The sequence below is a fragment of the Leptopilina heterotoma genome, unplaced genomic scaffold, assembly GCF_015476425.1.
Source record: "Leptopilina heterotoma isolate Lh14 unplaced genomic scaffold, ASM1547642v1 Lhet_228, whole genome shotgun sequence".
NCBI lineage: Eukaryota > Metazoa > Arthropoda > Insecta > Hymenoptera > Figitidae > Leptopilina > Leptopilina heterotoma.
This window is the reverse complement of record NW_025110946.1, coordinates 1684382-1706512: the sequence shown is the minus strand read 5'-3', so window position 1 is coordinate 1706512 and position 22131 is coordinate 1684382. Positions and strand designations below refer to the sequence as shown.

Here is a 22131-nt window from a genome sequence, read left to right as displayed (position 1 = left end):
ATAAAGTTGATCATTGTATCTTAATAAATAAACTTACATCTTTGGGTGTGTCTGAAAATCTAATTTTATTCTTTAAAAGTTATCTTTCTGATATATATCAGGTGGTAAGGGTTGACAATGTTTTTTCTTATTCTTTTCTAGCTACCTCTGGTGTACCTCAGGGCTCACACGTTGGACCACTATTGTTTGTAATACATATAAATGATGTTAAACATGCTATTAAAAATTCTCTTTTTCTTTTGTATGCTGATGATTTAAAAATTTATAAATTAATAAGTCGCATCAATTCTTGTAATGATTCTTTTAGTCTTCAGATGGATTTGTATCGTCTTGATAAGTGGTGTGGGGATAATCATTTGCCAATAAACATGAACAAAAGTTGTGTAATTTCATTTTCTAAGGGTATTACCTTGAATTATCTCTACTCCATTGGTCGAAATGATTTAGACAGGGTAACTAGTATCCGTGATTTTGGAATACTTCTGAGTAGTGATCTCTCTTTTAATAAACATATCTATGAGGTGGTTTCAAGAGCTCTGAGGTCTCTTGGTTTTGTTATGCGGCGTGCATCAGTATTTTATAACTTGAATACACTCAGAACTCTTTACTTTTCATTGGTTAGATCTATATTTGAATACGCTTCAATTATATGGTTTCCATTTTATACTTACAATATTATTCGGCTTGAGCGTACTCAGAATAGATTCTTACGATTTGCTGCACGTCAACTCAATGTACCTTTTGACAGACACACTCATGACTACAGTAATTTACGTATTACATTTAACATTCCCTTGGTCACGTCTAGGTTCCTTTTCTCTGACATGTTATTTTTTTATAAGGTTCTAAATGGATTTATTCAGTGTCCGCATTTATTGCCATTAATTAATTTAAATGTTCCTGTGAGATCAAGTAGATACTATTCTGTTTTTGTTGTACCGTATCATAGAACGAATTATGGTTATATGTCTTTAATAAGTAGACTCAGTAGAGAGGCGAATTCGATTTCCGATAATATAAATTTTTTTGAAATTAATATTGCCAGTTTCACTGCATCTTTGCGGGCATTATTGTATAATTAAATTGTTGTAGTACTATGTGCGATTTTTGCTTTTGATTAATTTTAGTTATTACTTACCAGCCACCTAGCTTTATTTTTATTGTTAAAACAAATAGGTATAGGTTGTTTATTCGCCTTAGATTGTAAGAGTACAAATGTACAAAAGTTCTTGATCCCGTTTATTATTAAAAAAAAAAAAAAAAAATCGGTCCGAATTTTTATTCAAGGTATTTACTTATGGTAAATAAAATATTTACTTCTGCAGTTAATTTGTTTTCACAAATTTACAAATTAATACTGATGTGTTAGTTTTTTGTCATTTCTTTTTGTGGTACTTTATAAATTCTATTATGAATTTGAATTCCCATGAGAGCGTGGTATGGTGGTTAGTGTATTCGATTTTGGTGCGTTATGATGTTAGATAGGTGTAGGTTCGAATCCCCAAGCGTTAGAAATTTTAAGTTAAGGGGTTACGTACAGTTAGAGCTTCAAAAAAAGTTGTTTTTTTAGGAATTTTTTGTGGCCATACAATAAAATAATTAATAACAAATCTTTTTCCACATAAAATATATATATTTCAAGAAAATATTCTGAAATTATAGTAGATAAATATAAATAAACATGTGAATGATACAACATTTGCGTGAACTTCTTAAATAAAAATGGTTTCGCGGTGATCATGCTATCTCTTGACTGGATCATCTAAATTCAAATCGTAAGTTAATGATATTATGCGGTACTTGGACGAAGGAATTTGAGAAATTTTGATTTTTCGCAAAATGGCGGATGCTGAAAGTCAAAAATTGTTTTTTGATTAAAATTTGACTTTCATTTTCGGCTATATAAAAAAAGAATCCTTCGTCTATGTACCGGCCAATTATATAACAAATAAGTGGTAAAAATTTAAAACCGATCGGTAAAGCCGTTCTCAAGTTACAGTGATCACCGACTCCCAAAACATGGTTTTGAGAAAAACGAGTTCAAAGTTTTAAGTACCGCCGCCTGGCCACAGTAACGGCTGAGATAGCTCCATTCAAAAATCTATATCTCCACAAATAATGGTCCGATTTTTCTCAAATTTTAAGAGAATACTCTTGAAATGTTATATTTTTAGAAAATGCAATTAAAAAAATCGAATTTTTGAAAATTCTAACTGTACGTAACTCCTTAATGTAAATAAAATTGCGATAGGTACACTGAAAAAAAAGTGCTGTTGAATCAAATATCTCCATGCTATTGAATTCCCCGTCATTGATTCAATGACACATTTATTAATCGAAAAGTATATTGCTTAAAATGAAAAAATGAAACTGTTTAAATTAAAAGTACGGTACTGTAGAATTAATGATATTGTGCAAATTGTTTCTATAGTTCATCTATATATAGCAACAGAATTATTTTTTTGCTTCTTTGACATTATTCATTTGAAGCATCTAATAGATGAATTTGAAGAAAATGCGTGTAAATTTAAATCAAATGAAAAATTGTTTGCTCTAAAGAAGCGCGCTCTGAAAACGAAAGCATATGCTTTCGTTTCAATGAGTGGTGCTATTGCGGACTGCCTATAGCATATGCTATAAAAATAAGAACACTATGTTTTGAGACATTGACAGGTACTAAATTTATTGAAATACTTACCCACATATATTTATATGTTTATTAAACCTGTCGTTTTTGAGATTCCAATATAAAAAAGTATTATTTAAATTCTTTTAATTAATTAATGACTAGTTAAATATAAATTCCCTATATAAGTTCCCTTATATACGCGAAAAATCTCGAGCACGGTATTTAACCACAAAGTAAGTGCCCAACGTTGAGAAGCGGATGTATTACATTGCAGCGCGGCGGTTCTCGTCTATCACGGAAGTTAAGCGTAGTTGGTCGCGGTTACTAAATGGATGGGTGACCGCTTGGGAATAGCCGTATTTTTCTGACTAAAAAAGACAAGTGTGTTTGAATGTGTATGTGTGTGTGTGTTTAGCCGTTGGGAAAAATGAAAATAATAATAAAGATGTATATGTTAGTGTGAAAAATTGAAAAAAAGATGTGTATAAAAAGTGTTGTGTTAAAGGTGTGAGAATTAATTATAGTATATAAAAAACATGTGAACAAAAATTCCCTTTTTTCAATTTATCGTTGGTATATATTTAACCACATAAAAGAATTGAATTAACAGTATGGTGTTATTCAATCGATAGCAACAACTAAAAAAATTAAGAGTACAAATTTTTGAATCATAAAAATGATGCTTTTAAATTTAAAAGTTATAGTCATTGACTCAAAAGCATATACTGTTAAATTAAAAAATTTTGTTTATTGATTCAAAAGGATTCACCTTCGAATTAACATAGTATGCTGTCAATTTGAGAAATATGCTTTTGTTTCAAAGAAAGTGATACTATCGAATCATTAGAATCGGTGCTTTCAAAACAACAGCATATACGTTAGGCAGCCCGTTATGACACTATTCAATGAATCAAACCCATATGTCATTGATTCAACAGCATTTTTTTCTCCGTGTATATTGAAAAATATTTTGAAAGTACTATAAAGTAATATAATAATTAATATGTGTAACTTGTATAATTATTTTTTATTAACATTCAATAAATTGTCCGGACTAATTGTTGACTGTTTCGGATACATTCCGGATTCACTAGTTGTTCACAAACCGTAAAAAGTTCGGATTTGTCCGGATTAATTTCGGGTGACAGAAACCTGACCATAAACCTCACTGTTTCGGACAAATTTCGGATTAGTCCAAAATCTGTCCGGTTTTTTAACCAGGGATATACGGAGAGGAGTTTTCTTCCATCCCAATGGGAAATTTACAACTGGCGTAGTACTGCGCCAGCACTGGCAGCACTGGCGGCAAGGCTGAGAGCCAGCACTGGCATAACTCTGGGATGATAACGCCGTCCGGCGCTGCCGAAGTACTGTCTGTCAGTGCTGCCAGACAGCGCTGGCGCAGCACTGGACCAGTGCTGGCTGAGAATATTGCCGCAATAAATGCCGTATTGTTATTAATTAGTCGTAAATTAATAATTATAAATAATTTAACAACAAAATGGTAAATAATATTAATAAATAGTTATTATTCATAAAATATTTCTCTTCTTAAAGAAATTGTATTAAAGATGGAGACTAACAATATGGATATAGTAAATGAAGTAGAAAAAAATTGTTTATAACATTTAAAAATTAAATAATAAACAATTACAGTAAGTGTGCATTAGATTTTCATATTTTAGTACCTGACGATTGGAATCTAGAAATATCGCAAACCTATGAAAATAAACAAAATTGCTGACGAGGGGAATCGAACCTACGACCTACGGACTAACAGACTAACGCTCTAACCACTATGCAAACGACACGTGTGTGCAGTAAAATTTTAATATCTCAGTATCATTCAGACATACAATTATTGAGTCAAAGATGAGAAAAAAATAGGGATACGTTAGAAATAATAAATTGAAATAAAATAAATTAAACTAAATTTTTAAAAATTAAATTACTTTACTTATTGCATTTAACATTTTACGTAATTCTTAAATTACGTGGTAATTTTTTAATAATTTTTTATTCATAGTAAGAAGTATAATAGTATTTTAATAGGAACCAAATTATTATTGAGATTAAAGTTTAAATTTTGTTTATAATTTTAATTTGTTTAAATAATTTATTATTTACAAAATTAGACAATTGTGTTAAATTGTTATTATTAAATTTGACAAGAATAAAAAATGAACAACTGAAAAGTAAAATATTAATTTTTTTCAATAAATTTATATTTATAAACATTCATAAACTTTTTTTTATAATTTTTTTCAAGTTTATGTCAAAAAAGCAATGTTGGCAAAGAGCGTTGTGAACAATTTTTCTATACTCAGCCAGCACTTGCCGCCGAGCCTTGTCCAAGCTTTGGCGAAACAAAAATTCTGTACTGCGCCAGCACTAATTGTCGAGGCTCGGCTAGACTACGCCGAACAATCGTCTGAGTACTAAGCCAGTGGTGAGCATCGGCACTACACTGGCATTTCCCATTGGGATTAGACAGCTTCAAAATTTTTTCATTCTAATATAAAAATTATAAATTTTATGATATTCAAAGCTTGAATTTAGGCCACTGGCTGCATGATGGGGGAAGGCTATTTCTCCTCACAGAACTCTGTGAAAAAAAGTGCTTCAGATTTAAGCTATTTAATTTGAGTTGAATACCTTGTAATGAAATCACAGAGAAGCGGGTGGTAATGATAATAAGTAATTTACACTAATATAAATTATTTCATACATTAATTGATTATTACCAATCAGAAATCGACTACTGATGTCGCAGTACTAATTCAAAATATGTCGCCAGAGAAGGCAGAACTTTGGTATGATAACATTTTGCCAGTACTGATTGTCAAAGTTAATATACAGTACTGCTACAGTGTATTAATTAACACAAGAAAAAAAGTATAAATTTTAACCTAATTTTGGGGTAAAAATTCCCTGCAACAAATTTTATCCTAAGCGAGGGCGCCACTGTCTATTTGAATTAGCATTGGTTAAAATTCCCCGCAACAAAATTAAATATTAATTGTTCTAGTAGGTTCATCAACTATTATTAGTATTAATAAAAAATGTAAATAATTATTAAAATTACTTTTATTGAAATAAGTTTTTAACAAATATTTTTATTATATTACATATTGTATTTTCTATTTTTATTCATAATTTTTAATTGAGCAAGTTATTTATTAAGGGTACTTTCTGCTGCAAAATTGGTATACAACACACTTTATACATTTTGTTCAAAGAGAACGTTTAGAATTGAACGAGTACGATTAGAAACTATTTCAAAATTGAAGTTCGCATTACATGATGAGTATGAATCGATGAAGATGGGGTGAACGACACATCAGCAAACAAAAATAGAGTGAGACATTTGTCAAGGTAAATCCGAGCGGACAAGTTACGAGTGTTTCTTTGCGTTACGAACATGTTATTTAGTGGTCACGTGCGCCATATACTTATTTACTATGGAAATACGTCACACTGAATAACATGAACTTAAGGTCATGTTGTAATAATTACTGAGATTTTGTACATCTTTTTTAATAACCGAGTTTTTTCGCAAATTAATATGGATCATTTCGGACACTAAGCATTTAGTGTAATTAATATCTTGGTCTATTATTAAAAAATTGTCCCAGTCAAAACTATGATTTAACCGTAGCCGGTCGGCAGCGCGCTATTAGCCAAGTTACCTTTCGAAATAATATCTGATCTGTGTCGGTCTGCAGCAGGGTTGGAAAATGATGCGTCATTTCTTATGTAGTTTACGTAGAAAACAGTAAGCAGTAAGAAATTGAGAAGAATTGAAAAGTTAAAACTTTTGTAGAAAAGGTTAAATTAACAATTTTTTGAATTCCGCTTCTGTTTAATTTATATGTAGGTATTTCTTTTTGAGGCAAAGATTTCTTAAAAGTGAATTCTAATAAATTCCGTTTTAATATTTCTTTAATTTTTGAATTTTTGTGAATTCTGAAATACTGTGTAGTACTCGGTACTCGACAAAGCTGTTTGTCTCCGACAATGAAACTTGAGGGTTCAAATCTTCGGACAGACAAATTTTTTTCCGCTTAAAATATTAAAACGGTATTCAAAAGAATTAAACTTAGCTTGTTTTCGGCTTCTCCAAATGAAAATGAAAAGAATTGGTCAGAAACGGAAGTCAAAAGAATTAAAAATTTCGAATTCTTATTAATTCCTCATTCTTACTAGGGGTACACCGCACCGTAGGTGTAAGGAACCCTAAAAAGGACAGATATATTTTGTATCTTTTTCTATCTCATGTTCGTGATCTATGAAGTTAGTTGTTTTCAAACTTAGAAAATCGACCCCAGGCGTCCCGATAACTCGAGCCCCCCGCGACCGCAGTAGTGTAGCTACACTATGTTATTAAAAATATTTATTTATTCTTTTTTGTAGTTCAATATAGAAGTGTTACCATTTTACTTGTAACGTTACCTCAACCTTAAGGTGTAACCTTACTACAACCTTTATGTGTAACGTGACAGTCATGGCGGAACTGTTTAGTTCTCCATAAGTTCACTTAAGGTCTAATGGGTTTTCTCGCCAGAGGAGAGAGAAAATGTACAAAACCTCTCCTGAGTACAACCGGTTTTATCTTCAGCCTAGTTCTAATGGTGTGTACTGGACAATAATCTACAGTGCACATCATTATACCTCGATGTCAAACCTCCCACTTGATATATTAGGAAAGTAGTAAGAATTACGTCAAAATTTAGGTCGAATTTCACGTATTTTTCAACCTACAGGTAAAAAAGAGGCCTCATTAGGATCCACCAAAGGGACATTATCCTAGGTCAAAATTTAAGTCAAATGTGACCTATTTTTTAACCTACAAGTCGAAAAATTGGGCAAATTTAACCTAAATTTAGACGTAAGGGAACGACCTTTTGAAGGGCTCTAAGGGGTCGCCTTTTTGACATGTAGGTTAAAAATAGCTATAATTTGACCTAAATTTTGACCTAGGGTAACGACTCTTTAAAGTCTTTATGGGGCTTTATCAAAGTTAGTCGTGATTGGTTATAGATCTGAAACTAAATGTTATTGATGATTGGATCATTGTTAATTAGGGGTTAACCCTCAGTGAATACCAAAAACAGCCAATGCTTAAATTATACCTCCTTCAATTTTACCCTTTATCCTTTATCTTTATCAACTATTAGCCTCCAACAAACTACATTTACTGACATCAATTTCTTCTGTGATACTATATCCTAATTTTAAACAAAAAGAACTATTAATCCATAATTATTTTAATTTTAATTTAAATAGTCACAAAAAAGTTAGAAATCGAACATTTTGAGCTAAATGATTAATATTGTTCAAAAGATGCTTTCCTAATAGTTAAAAATGAATATTTTTAATGAAAATTTATGTGACGACATAGGGTAGCATTTAGAATTGTTATGGGAGGATATTTAGCACGATAGAATATCACTTTTTTTCATTCAGATCACCTCCAAGGACCCGCCGCAGTTCCGCCTCTAGTGTTGGATCCTGTGCTGGTACTTTACAATCTCAAAATCAGCAGCTATTATCATTGCAAATCCCCAGGAGCATTTCGAGCAATCGATCTCGATCACCTACTCCATACCAAGCCAACAGACTTCTCGGTGAAGACGTGAAAAAGATGGGAAATCGTTCCAGAAGTCCCACACCACAGAGGAAGTTCCTCACTAATCAGACACATCAATCAGTCGATGCCGGAAAATTGAGGTCTCGATCACCAACACCGAAGACATATCCAAGATCGAGAAGTCCAACTCCAAAGGTGGAAAATGGCAAACCATCATCTCCCAGAAATCTCGATCCAACGCGAAAGGCACTTAATGAAGAAATTCGACAAGTTAAGTACGATGGAAGATCTCAAATGTATCACAGCAGACATCAGGATAGTTATCAGGTGAATTTTATTTTCACTATAAATTACGCAATTAGTATTGAAGAGTTTAGAATTACAAAGTGTAGAAGATGACTAATGAGAAAAAAAAATGTTTCAGGATCCTAAAAAGGACCTTCACCAAGAGATCAAGGCAAAGGTGCCACTCTCGGAGGAATTTTCGAAACGCTACGTCGTGGATGGTGGTGTTGCTCGTAGAACAACAGACAAAGATGACACTCCAAAGTATGAGTCAACAATTTACAATTATAAATGTCAAGAATATTCATCGAGTCGTAGTCCAACACCAAGTCCTCCCGTCAAGGACGAAACGAGTGAATCTTTCGGAAAAGAAAGTCCCCAGTATCCCAAGTCACCGCACGGCGATGGTGAACACTCCGACAACGGTAGCGAGGTCTCCGATGAAGGTTACCGAAGTTTAGGCGCTGTACAAACATCAACAACGAATGTTAGTACGGGAACCGGTACTCAAGTGTCGCCCACGGTTGTCGACTGTCACAGTAAGTAACATTCTTTCACCTTGTCAAAAAATGACCAGATTACTGTCAATGCTATTATAATAAAATTCTCCGTCTCAAATTCACTATCAGATCATACATTATAAAGATAAAGCTCTTATATCAATAATCTCCTCATCAACTTTAGGTAAAGAAAAAACAAAACATTTGACACAATCTGCTTTTGATATTTCATCCTCTTTACTATTTTATTTTCTCAATTTTATTTCATTAAAAGGAGATTTAAATGTTCGGTAGTCTATGATCAGTATAAATGTTCTGAATTTATTAAACGATCTATACTTTTTAGTAGTTACTTAATTTATTATACCGCGCATCTGCGAATTCCTTAAAGGCTACTTTTTGTGCAATTCTTTATGCAATGTGCAGTGCCGCTCAATAGGATTTGCCCGTCATACGTCAAAAAATTGAAAAAATTTTGTTTACTGTTAACTGCAATTAAAGAATTAAGAAAATTTTTTTAAACTTCATATTTTGATATTATGAAAGTAGGGAATATTAGCTTTAAAATGATACCCTAACCAACTTTTTACCTTTATTAGAAATTAAAATAAAAAACTTTTGTAAAGTCTTTATTTGCCTTAGGGTGGATAAATCCTATATTGAGCGGCACTGTAGCCTTTAATGAATTTGCAGATGTGCAGTATTGCAGTAGCTCCGACGATATGTATGCAAAAAAAAAGTTTTTAGACTGTTTTATATTCTGGTGGGTGAAGAATTGCCGTGAATTGACATTTAGAACGGAAACTGATATTCTAAATTGAGCCTAATCGATCCGTTCTAGAAAAACGTTTTTCTTCTTTAAAATAATTTTCAAGGGGACTTTTACCAAATCTAAATTAAATTTTGTTCACTTACACTCTCACTCTTACTTTCTCTTTTAGCAAAACTGAAAATAATTGTTTTTCACTTATACTCTCACTTGCACCAAAATTCAAGTTAATTTTTTTCACATACTCTCACCTTTACCAAAAATAAAATTAATGTTGTTTTCACTTCACAGGTGAAAATTATTCGAACGAATTTCAAACAGATTACGTAAGACAAAATTTTTAGCAACAATTACGTGCAAAATTCCATACGAACTTTCCATCAGAATATTATTAAAATTATTCATACAAAATTCGATATAAATATTTTACAAAATTTGTAGCAGAAATTATGTGCAGACTTCTATAGGGGAACATAATTAAATATTATATATCAAGTAGAATATTTTTAAAATTTTCTGAATATAGTAGAGTAGAAGGGGGTAATGTAGTGCACTTTTCTTTCGAAGACTCCTGTGGTCGCAATTTTCAACGAATTTTTATCAATAAGGACTCGTTGGAAAGACAATGCTTCTTGATACATTTATGGTGTACATTATTTTTTTGTAGATGTAGATGGAGCTTTTCTATATCCAAAAAACTGAGGGCACTTTTTTTCGACATTCTAAAATTTGTGGGGCAATGTAGTGCACCACTTTATTAGTTATAATATTAGGAACATAAGAAACTTAAAAAACTATAAACTAGTAGTGATGCCCACGAGACGAGACTTTGCATGTAAAAACCGAGACGAGATCGAGACTTTGCATGGCATTATCTCGTCTCGTGGACAGCATTATAAACTAGAGATTTCTTTGGTCATATGTTAGGTAAAACTAAAAGAAAACTGCAAAAATTTGCAAAAAGCAAACATGGTTAAATAATACATCTTTAGGGTACTCTGTATAATTGCACTATATTGCCCCCAAGCACTTTCTTCACGTTGACTTCAATATCTCAATAAAAACAAAATTAAACGTCAAAACAATACTAAATTTGTGTTTAGAAGTAAATTTTACATGGAAAAAGCACTTACCTGATACTTTTTTAACGAGTTTTACATTTTCTTCAAGTCACTAAAAAACAGAAATATGGTTTCGAAATCTAGTGTTTTTAAAGTGATGCTACAACTTCTTAATGAAGAAGCACAATAAAGCCAAAATGATATACATTGATAAACTTTGATACTTTAAACCTACCATACCAACGGCAAGTAATTCAATTCATTTGTTTAGTCGGTAAAGCCAGTGCACTACATTACCCCCTTCTACTCTACGATATTCGTTCTGAAATGTGCGGCCGAAAATATTTTACACGTACGGAATTTCATAAGAATTTCACAGCAGAATTTTTTTTAAATTATCCATTAAAAATTCGATAGTAATTCGCACGATAATCGCACAAAATTCGTTCCGAAATGTGTCCGAAAAATTATATTAAAACTAATGAACTGTTTTACCAGCTAGTTAGAATATATGTAAGTTTAATTAAGTAAGACGCAACTTTTTTTTCGAGTTTAGTCCGTCTATTATAATTTTTATTCCAATTTTTATTTTTGAATTGCTCATTTCGTTGACTGTGAATTTAATGCATGTAAACTTAAAGTTATACTCTGGGTGTATTATTATACACGTTTTAAGGTATAGAATAAAAAATTTATTTATAACTTTTGATACAAAATAGGGCCTTAACAGATGATAAACGGAAAATGAGTTTTTTCGAGAAGCAAATTTGCGTACAACATAACATTCTCCGAACAGCACCAAAAGCAAAATACAAAATTTGACGTTAATCTATATTACTTTTGCTTAGGAAGTACCCACGATTATACATTTTTATGAAAAATTCGCAAATTCAGTGGCGGATCCAAGGGGATGGTCATGGGGGGCATGACCCCCCCCTGGGGCGAAAAATTTACATTAAAAAAAGGTCAGCTAATTATGGTCATCGCTCACCGCATCTAAAGGCGCGTATCCACTAGACGAACCGAACACGAGCGCAACACGAATGACCGATATTTTCCTATTGTGTGTTCGGTTCGGCCCATGCTCCAAGTCGATCCACCAAATTTTCCCTGCAAAGTCGCATGGTTTAAACGTTCGACTAGCCACAAGAAAATATGTACTACATGTGTAGTTATTTTGAAGCATTCGCCACTATTTTTAAGTACATGTAGAAAAAAGGGTAGAAAAAAATTTGGGACCGTTCGGTTCGTGCTCGCAGCCGATCCATCCGTTGTCGGTTTATGACAATACCTCAAAGCAACAATAAAAGTGTGTCCCCAGTTTTCTATTTGCGAGTCCACTAGTAAACCTAAGTTTCCCATAAACAAAAAAATTTATTTATTATTCAAAAAATAATTATCAGAAAAATTTTTGCTAATATTTTTCTTTGCAACTATTAAAAAATAACTCATTAAAAAAAGCAAACCAAAATACTAATCTTTGTAAATTAGTAGAATTTAACTAATTATATTAATAAACATTAAGTCGCCTTTAACTGATTCAAATAAAGGTAACGTATTATTATTAAAAATTAATTTTTACTTTAAAAAGTAATTAAGAGTATTAATTATATATATGATTATAATTAAATTAATCACCTGAAATTTTATTTATCTTTTACTATATAATAGTTAAAAAATAATACTTTCTGAACTTTACTGATTTCTTACTAAAAATATACATATTTTCTAGATTAGGAAATAATTTTAAAAAATGTAAACTTTTTTTTACAAATTTTTTAGAAATGAATTAAAAAGTTCAAATTTTTCAATTTAGATTTTTAAATTTCAGAACAAAATCTTTATTAATTATCGGCGTCATTATTTTTGCATAGCCAATAAAAATTGTGAACATCAAATTTTTTAATTTATGACAGTAATAAAAAAGTGTCGAAAAACTTTTAAAAAAAAATTATGAGTTGAGCCCTTTTTGAAGTTTCCCCTTTTTTTGCTTGTACATTTACACATAAAAGAATTTTAAATTCTAACTTTTCTAAATCTTTATTCTTTAAATGTTAGCTCAACGTTTTGGTACGTCCCAACTGGGTAACGTTCGGTTCGTGTTGCGCTCGTGTTGCGCTCGTCTAGTGGATACGCGCCTCAAGGCCTTTCTCCAATAGGTTCCCAAAACTCTGCGTCTGCGTCGGTTGCTATATAGCAACACCAGGAAGGAAGAGTAAGGAGACCGAACTCTGCTTCTACAACTGTCTGAGAAATATGCACGAAAAGTGCCAGACTCACTATGTTCTAGTTGATCACCAATTAAGTCGATCATGCGCATTGAACTAAAGTTCAGTGTTGACATAGATACAAAGTGTGGTTATGTTTAAACATAAAGTTAGTATAATAATAGTTAAAACAGTAAATAGTTTAAACAGTGTTAATTTTAAAAGCAAATTTATTTATTTGCAATTGTGATATTATTTAGATCTTCAAAATAATTTAATAATATATTTATGAAAAGGGAAAAATTTTGCGAAAATGGTTAAGAAGAATTGTGTTTATAACTAGAGTCTATTTACATACCGTAGAAGGATAGAAGAGACTAATGTTTTTAGACTCTTTTTCTTTCTTTACATCCTGGCACACAACACGACAATTTTTAAATAAAATAAATAAATAATTATTAAAACGAAATGTATTGTATATGTATGTATCTCACTAAGACCGGCTAAATGTAAACATTAGAACTTACATCTCACTCGCACAATTTTTACGAGAAACAGAGACACAACACAGCTTATGCGCATGATCAACTTAATTGGAAGTCGACTAGAACGCAGTGAGCCTGGCACTTTTCGTGCATATTTCTCTGAGATTTTTAAAGCGCTTTCTACACAGAGTTCGGTCTCCTTACTCTTCCTTCCTGAGCAACACATGCTAAAATCAACGCAACGCAGTCATTCGCAGACAAACGCAGACTTTTGGATCCTATTGGAGGAAGGCCTTTAAGGATGAACCCCCCTGGAGTAAATTCTGGATCCGCCACTGCGCAAATTGGCATCAGTGTTAACATTTTTTTTTATTTGTTAACTAAAAATCGACTTTAAATTGTTATTAACAAACTTAATTATTTTTTAATCTTAACCCTAGACAGTACAACATAGTTGGCTCATACGTAGAAGTACAACTGGGGTGGACAGCCACTCCAAAATTGTTTTGTTGCTAGAATGTTCATGTTTAACGCAAAATAACCTTATTATATGTCATTTTCTTCGTTTTTTATAAGGAAGAAGATAGCGTTTTTGGTTTTTTGATTGCATCAAAAATATGGCTAAAAAATTTAAAAAAAAACCAAAAAACACCAAATTTGCAAAAAATAACATTTTAAAAAAAATAGTGTATCTTTTAAAGAAATTAATTTTTTCAAAAATTCCTCTGAATTCGAAGGCTAAATAGATGTACTTGATGACCCAATAGGCCATTTTTAAAGTTTTGGAAAAAAAATAATTATTGGAACACTTGAAGTTTAAGGAGGTTGTTTACAGGTATGCAGACCTTCAGAAAAAATATTGAATTGACATTAAAGAATTTTTTAATATTATTGTTATTCGTATCTTCTGGAAGAAAAAATATCAAATTTCAAGAAAAAAATTGAATTTTCATTGGGGTGGCTTACCACCCCAGTTGTACTGTCTAGGGTTAAAAAGCGTGTGTACTTCCATAGATAATTTATCTGAGAAGTTACAGTTAAAATTCCATAAATAAATCCGTCAGAAATTGAGCAAGTTACAGTGTACGCAGCTTTGAAAAATGTAGTTTTAAGAAAAACGCATTTAAAATTTTAGGACGCATTTACTATATAACATATTTAAAATAGCGACTTACACTACAAAAAATATTCTTGTTTTGAGACGAAAATTCCTCTTCGTAAAATCCTTTTGAATCAAGAATATTGTGTGAAGCAGTACTTGCGCACGAATTATAATTATAATTGCTACTTTTTGCCCTATTTTGCAACTATTTGTTGAAATTCGAATAAAGGTAGACGGAAATAAAGAAATCTATTCAACCCTAAAAGTTCAATACACGGAGAGAAAATCTAGCTTTAATAGTATGACACTATCTATACTAATTTCGCATGGACTATAGTCACACTTCAAACGCATGAAAACATACCGAAAAACCATGGTGAAGCGTGGACCCATGGTTTTTGGGTATGAATTCATGCGTTTGAAGCGTGACTATAGTCATGCAAAATTAGTATAGGTAGTGTCATACTATTAAAGCTAGATTTCTCATTTTTCTCTCCGTGTACATTGTCAATAAATTGAAGAATCGTTTCGCAATTTTTGTTTCGATACCATTGAAATCATGCCCATCACCCAATTCCGTATGTTCCCATTCATATATGATGTTATTAAGCGGAACGCAGTAGAGGTTAATGGCCAAGAGCGACACTGATCTCATCGACAATCTCAATGGATATTAATTTTAAAGACATGAAAATTATTCAATTACAGATTTCTTAATTCAATAAGATCGCTAACAGAGTGAAAGTTCAAGTTGTGCTCACATTATAGTAGCACCCATCCCTGGAGGCCGAGGCACGACTGCGCTACTTCACGAAATGAGGGTGTGGGAACTATTTGAAAACTCGATAAAAAAAGTGAGGAAAGGGGAAAGGGCATACTGTTTTTAAACAACAAGAGAAACTATAGCGCGAAATACTGAATTGATATGACAGCTTCATAAGTTGAATATAACTTGCATCTTGTATTTTTATTAATCTTTTTCAAACTATATTCAAAACTTAATTTGATATCCTGTGAGAGAAATAATTTTATGTTTACAATTATCTTTTAAAAGAGAACTTGATTGAATAATGGTAAAGGGTCCCGCGATTTTATGTGATGCTCGTTTATTGACAAAAAAGTTCCACGGGAAATTATTTGCAGTGTCCCACGAGGATCTTGTGAGAACTTTTTTAGAAAACTAATTTTTCTTGTTACATCTGGCAACCTGCCAAAACGGAACTCGTAAAATACCGCATTGGGTGTAGTGGTAATACGGAAATCAAAGAGTCCCAGTGCGGTTCAAGTTTTAAACTTAGAAAAAACAAAAATACGTTTCAGGAGTTATGAATTAGTGTCAGTGGAAAAAATAAACAATACTGTCGATGAAGAAGAGAGCGCCGTTGTATTTGAGCTCCTACATATTATCGATTGTGCGCCGCATTGAAACCAGACTACGCCGCATTCGACTCATATTTAACATTTCATCTTACCTTGTTTCACAAAAACTTAGTTTTTGCACTTACTATTATTATTATTGTTCTATTCCTTTAATTTGTACTTTTTCCACTTACACTAATTCATTACTCCTGACACGTACTTTAGATTTTTTAAAGCTTAAAACTTGCACCACATTGGGACTCTTAGATTTCGATATTCACCACGACACCCAATGCGGTATTTCGCGAGTTCCATATTGGGGTTATTTCCCAGGAGAGTTAAGGTTCATGTCTCAGATTTTTTTTATATTTTGTTTATTAATAGTATTTTGGGTCCTAAACAACTGTATCAAATATTAATTAAACATTTTGATTAGTTTTCAAGATATTTGCATTACAAATTTCTTGACATTTTTTTTCATTTTATTATAACTCACTTATTTTTAAAAAGAATTTAAATTTGTTAAGAACCTTTTTTACTTAAAAACATTGAAGTTTAATAAAAAAAATTAAAAATTAAAAAATATTAATTTTTTAAATAATTTATTTATAAAATAATATTTATTTTTAATATTTAAGCATGAGCCCTATCAGATTTTGTTTTAAAAAAAATTTTATTTTAAAATTTAAGATCTCATTAAAAAACCGTGAAATTTTCAGAATGGCATCTGTCTTTGTTTTTTAGTAATAAACTGTCAAAGTTTTAATTGCACTCTCGCGCGCGGCTAACAGTAGGGTTTTTTTTACAATTTACTGTTCAAAAATGTCTACAGCCTACAATTTTAATCCGATTTGAGTGTTCTTTGTTTTAAATTAAAGGGGAATACATTCTTAAGACGTCTATCAAGGTCGATTTTTAAGTTTATAATTTTTTTTATCAAAGTTAACAAATTAATATAATTTTTTAAAAAAGGAAGTTTAGTTTCTTATTACGTTACTGCACATGATCTAAATCAGTTCAGAATAATCCAATATGACCACCACACAATTTATAAAACATAAAATGATTTATGTAAATTGTTATAAACAATATTAATTAACAAATATTTAACTTTGATTCCTCTTCACTAAAAAAGGTTTTTTCCACATTTTCTTTTATATTTAGATTTATTTCAAGATTATATATCCTCCTTGTTTAAAAAATAACTTATTTAAATTGTTATAAACAATATTAATTAACAAATAGATAACTTTGATTCCTCTTCACTAAAGAAGGCTTTTTTCTACATTTTCTTCTTCATTTAATTTCATTTCAAGAATATATGTCCTTCTTATTTAAGAAGTAACTTATTTTAATTGTTATAAACAATATTAATTAACAAATAGTTAACTTTTGTTAATTAATAAGGTTTATAACAATTTAAATAAGTTATTTTTTAAACAAGGGGAAGACACATTCTTTAAGTGAACCTGAATAAAAAATTATTCGTAAAAAAACATTTTTTAGTGGAGAGGAATCAAAGTTAAACATTTGTTAATTAATATTGTTTATAACAATTTAAATACATTATTTTATGTTTTATTAATTGTGGTGGTCATATATGATTATTTTGAACTGATTTAGATCATGTGCAGTAACGGAATAAGAAACTAAACGTCCTTTTTTTAAAAATTATATTAATTTGTTAACTTTGATAAAAAAATTATATACAATTATAAACTTAAAAATCGACCTTGAGAAATGTCTTAAGAATGTATTCCCCTTTAACCCTCTGCCTACACTGACTTATCCCCACTCTAGCGCTTTTAAATGTAATTTCCATAGTCCCCACCAGGCGAACGAATTGTCGTTTTTTGTCGTTAACGGTCACTTGCGTAGGCAGAGGGTTAATTTAAAACAAAGAACACTCAAATCAGATTAAAATTGTAGGCTGTAGACATTTTTGAACAGTAAATTGTAAAAAAAAACCCTACTGTTAGCCGGCGCGCGAGAGTGCAATTAAAACTTTGACAATTTATTACTAAAAAACAAAGACAGATGCCATTCTGAAAATTTCACGGTTTTTTAATGAGATCTTAAATTTTTAAATAAGATTTTTTTAAAACAAAATCTGATAGGGCTCATGCTTAAATATTAAAAATAAATATTATTTTATAAATAAATTATTTTAAAAATTTATATTTTTTAATTTTTAATTTTTTTTATTAAACTTCAATGTTTTTAAGTAAAAAAGGTTCTTAACAAATTTAAATTCTTTTTAAAAATAAGTGAGTTATAATAAAATGAAAAAAATTGTCAAAAAATTTGCAATGCAAATATCTTGAAAAATATTCAAAAATTTTAATTAATATTTGATACAGTTGTTTAGGACCCAAAATACTATTAATAAACAAAATATAAAAAAAATCTGAGACATGAACCTTAACTCTCCTGTGAAATGACCCATTGGCGCATGGATAGGTTTTGCGTATTTACTTTTATTTTTTAGGATAGAAAATATTATACTAGCAATCACAGCACTTATACTACTTAATTTTAATTCTCTTTTGGTTAAATATGTTACTCATTGTCAGTTGTAAAATGTGTTGGTATTAGGTTTGATAGAGGTCGATTGTTCGAAACAGTGTTGTTTACAAGTCGTTCACCCCAAGTCCAATGAACGTATTTTTAAAAAACATTTTGAAAGTTAACTACCCTGGTAAAAATTTCGGACTAATTCCGGATTAAATACGGACAGATTAGTACGGATTAGTCCGAAAATTGTACGAAAAAGGTCCGAAAATTATCCGCGCTAGTCTGATATCAATTCGAACGAAAACCTGAATCCGAAAACACTCCGGAGTAATCCTGAATGTCTACGAATTAAGTCCGTAATTAGTCCGCAACAATCCAAATTTATGAGCGGTGAAGAATTCTTCTAAAATAATTTCGATATTACACAGAAAAAAATGCGAATGGTAAAAACAACCACATTTGTGTAGTTAGAAAAAAAGTAGTTAAAACTACCATATTCAGCAGCATTTTAACTACACTTCCTCAGTTAGTGGAACCAAAATGAAGTAGTTGGTTTTATGTAGTTAAAATAACTACTTTACGTAGTTGAAATAACTAACAGATGCTTGTAAATGGCTCAACTATAGTGTAGTAGTAAAAACTATTGTTAAAAATAGTTAATTTTACTATTGTGGTAGCAAAAATAACTATTTTGTATTAGTTGCAAAAAAAATGAGACTTACTGTTTTTATATAGTAAATACAACCTCTGAAAGTTGTTACTTTTATGATTTATGTAGTTAAAACAACTATTTCTTACTAGTTGCAGAGAAAGAAAGAAATTTACTGTTTTCATATAGTAAAATCAATTGTTGAAAATAGTTATTTTTACTATTTATGCAGTTGAAAAGATCATTTTTTTTCTACAGAGAAAAAACGTGAGTGGTAAAAGCATCCACATATGTGCAGTTAAAAAAATATAGTTAAAACTACCATATTCAGCAGCATTTTAACTAAACTTCCATAGTTAGTGGAACTAAAATTGAATAGTAGGTTTTATGTAGTTAAAATTACTACTACACGTTATGATTGTGAATAACTCAACAATAGTGCAGTAGTTAAAAGTACTGTTAAAAATAGTTATTTTCGGAATTCCTGTAGTAGAAAAGAACCAATTCTTACTAGCTTTTAATAATTTATCTCTATGGTGGTAAGAAACATTTATTTTTATAACTACAAAAGTCATAAAAGTAACAATTTTTATGTTATTTTTACTATATGAAAATAGTAAGTTTAATTTTTTTATAACTAGTAAAAAGTGGATAATTTTACTACAGAAATTCTGAAAATAACTATTTTCAACAGTACTTTTAACTACTGCACTATCGTTGAGTCATTTAAAATCATATGCTGGCTACATTTCAACTAAGTCCTTGAGCTTAAAAAATTAGTTACTGCAACTAAACGGAGTAGTTATTATGACTGAATCTAAGAAGAATGTCCTCAAGTACAATGCCGCAGTCATCGTAGCGTGCGAGCGTGGTTAGGTGGTTAGGTTATCGGTTTGCGAATGTTAGGGTCGTGCGTTCAATCCCCGGCGTTTGGGGATTTTTCTCTGTTAGGTGTATAAGAATTTAATATATAAATTATATATGAACAAAAATAGGTAAGAGAAAATATAAAAAAATGGACCTCAATAATAATAAAAAACAAATAAATAATTTCATTTTACTACTTTAAATAGTTAATTTAACTATTTTTTACAGTTGTTACAACTACAATTTGTTACGGGCGCCTATAGGAACTATGAGAATTTAGTTACTGCAACTAAATGAAGTAGTTAGTATGACTAACAACAAATAGTTAAGATAACTGTTTTAGTAGTTAAATTTACTGTAAAAATGGTATTTATTACTACATTTTACAGTTAGACTAACTATTCTGTCATAGTTCATTTTACTAAATAATGTTACGGGCGCCTATAGGAACTACAGGAAATAGTAAAAAAGTAGTCAAATTTACCATATTTTTTTTTGTGTGTATCCGATATCAATATGTAAAGAATACGGAATCAGTCCGCAACAATCCGAGTTTAATCTAGTTAAAAAAACTTAATCCGCAAAATGTCCGGAGCAATCCGAACTCTGTAAGCAAGAAATCCGGTATTAGTCCGCAACAATTTGAAATTAAGTGTGGCAAAATCCTATTCCGAAACAAGTACGAGGTGTATTCCACGTCAGTTCAACACAAAAAATTTTATTAGGTTTTGGGATTCGGTTGAAATTGGGTAGATTATATCGTCTGGTGGTAATAAATAAAATCCCCAAGCGATTTTGAAAAATTTCAAAAATTGGCGGACATATTGGATTTTTAATTTTTTTGTGCTTTTTTTTGAAAAATATATATCTCTGCTTGTTCTTAACGGATTTTAGTTTATGACCTCTTAAATTGTTCGTATTGAAACATACTTTTATTTAAAAAATTAAAATTAAGAAAATTATTTAAATTTTTTGTTTAAAAAATTAATTTAATTTTTTGAAAAGCCATAGAAAAAATATGCTACCTTCAATTTTGATCATTTTTTTACCATTTGTAACCATAAATGTGTTGAACTTGTCCTGAAATTTTCATCGTGGGACAGCCAGTAGTTTTTGAGAAAAAAAATAAAACGTAAATCCTCGCATAGCGCTGTAGCGCTCAGTTTTAATGCCGCACGATTGTAAATGGAATTTTAATGACAGTACGAGTTTTTATTAAACCTAGAATTAAAATATGATTTTTTTATAGACTAACGAAAAACTGGGGTGGTTTGGTACCCCAGATTTGAAACAATTGTAAAAGGTTACCTTTTTTGTAATTTTTTTAATTTGTCAACAATGTGGCTAATTTAAAAAAATTAAACGGATTTTAAAAGGTAAATAGAGACAATTTTATTTTGATTAAGGCAACTTGAAAATTTAAATATTATTTACAATATATACAAATGTTAAATGATTTTAAAATAGAATCAAAATCATTTATTACAAAGGAGGTTTCTATTTTTTACGGGGGAGTTTCCGAGGTCTTACAGTTTTTCTTTATTTACCTTTTAAAATCCGTTTAATTTTTTCAAATTAGCCACATTGTTGACAAATTAAAAAAATTACAAAAAAGGTAACCTTTTACAATTGTTTCAAATCTGGGGAACCAAACCACCCCAGTTTTTCGTTAGTCTATAAAAAAATCATATTTTAGTTCTAGGGTTAATAAAAACTCGTACTTTCATTAAAATTCCATTTACAATCGTGCGGCATTAAAACTGAGCGCTACAGCGCTATGCGAGGATTTACGTTTTATTTTTTTTCTCAAAAACTACTGGCTGTCCCACGATGAAAATTTCAGGACAAGTTCAGCACATTTATGGCTACAAATGGTAAAAAAATGATCAAAATTGAAGGTAGCATATTTTTTCTATGGCTTTTCAAAAAATTAAATTAATTTTTTAAACAAAAAATTTAAATAATTTTCTTAATTTTAATTTTTTAAATAAAAGTATATTTCAATACGAACAATTCAAGAGGTCATAAACTAAAATCCGTTAAGAACAAGCAGAGATATATATTTTTCAAAAAAAAGTACAAAAAAATTAAAAATCCAATATGTCCGCCAATTT

At 30.5% G+C, this 22131-nt stretch overlaps 1 protein-coding gene across 1 annotated transcript in view; it reads left to right on the top strand.

Annotated features, from left to right (window-relative positions):
* LOC122502433 (GAS2-like protein pickled eggs) overlaps positions 1 to 22131 on the top strand; it is a 306098-nt gene that overhangs the window by 261655 nt on the left and 22312 nt on the right. The window contains exons 7-8 of the mRNA XM_043612483.1: positions 8096 to 8546; positions 8644 to 9043. Of these exons, the coding sequence (XP_043468418.1) occupies positions 8096 to 8546; positions 8644 to 9043 (851 nt within the window). The remainder of the gene's footprint in view (positions 1 to 8095; positions 8547 to 8643; positions 9044 to 22131) is intronic.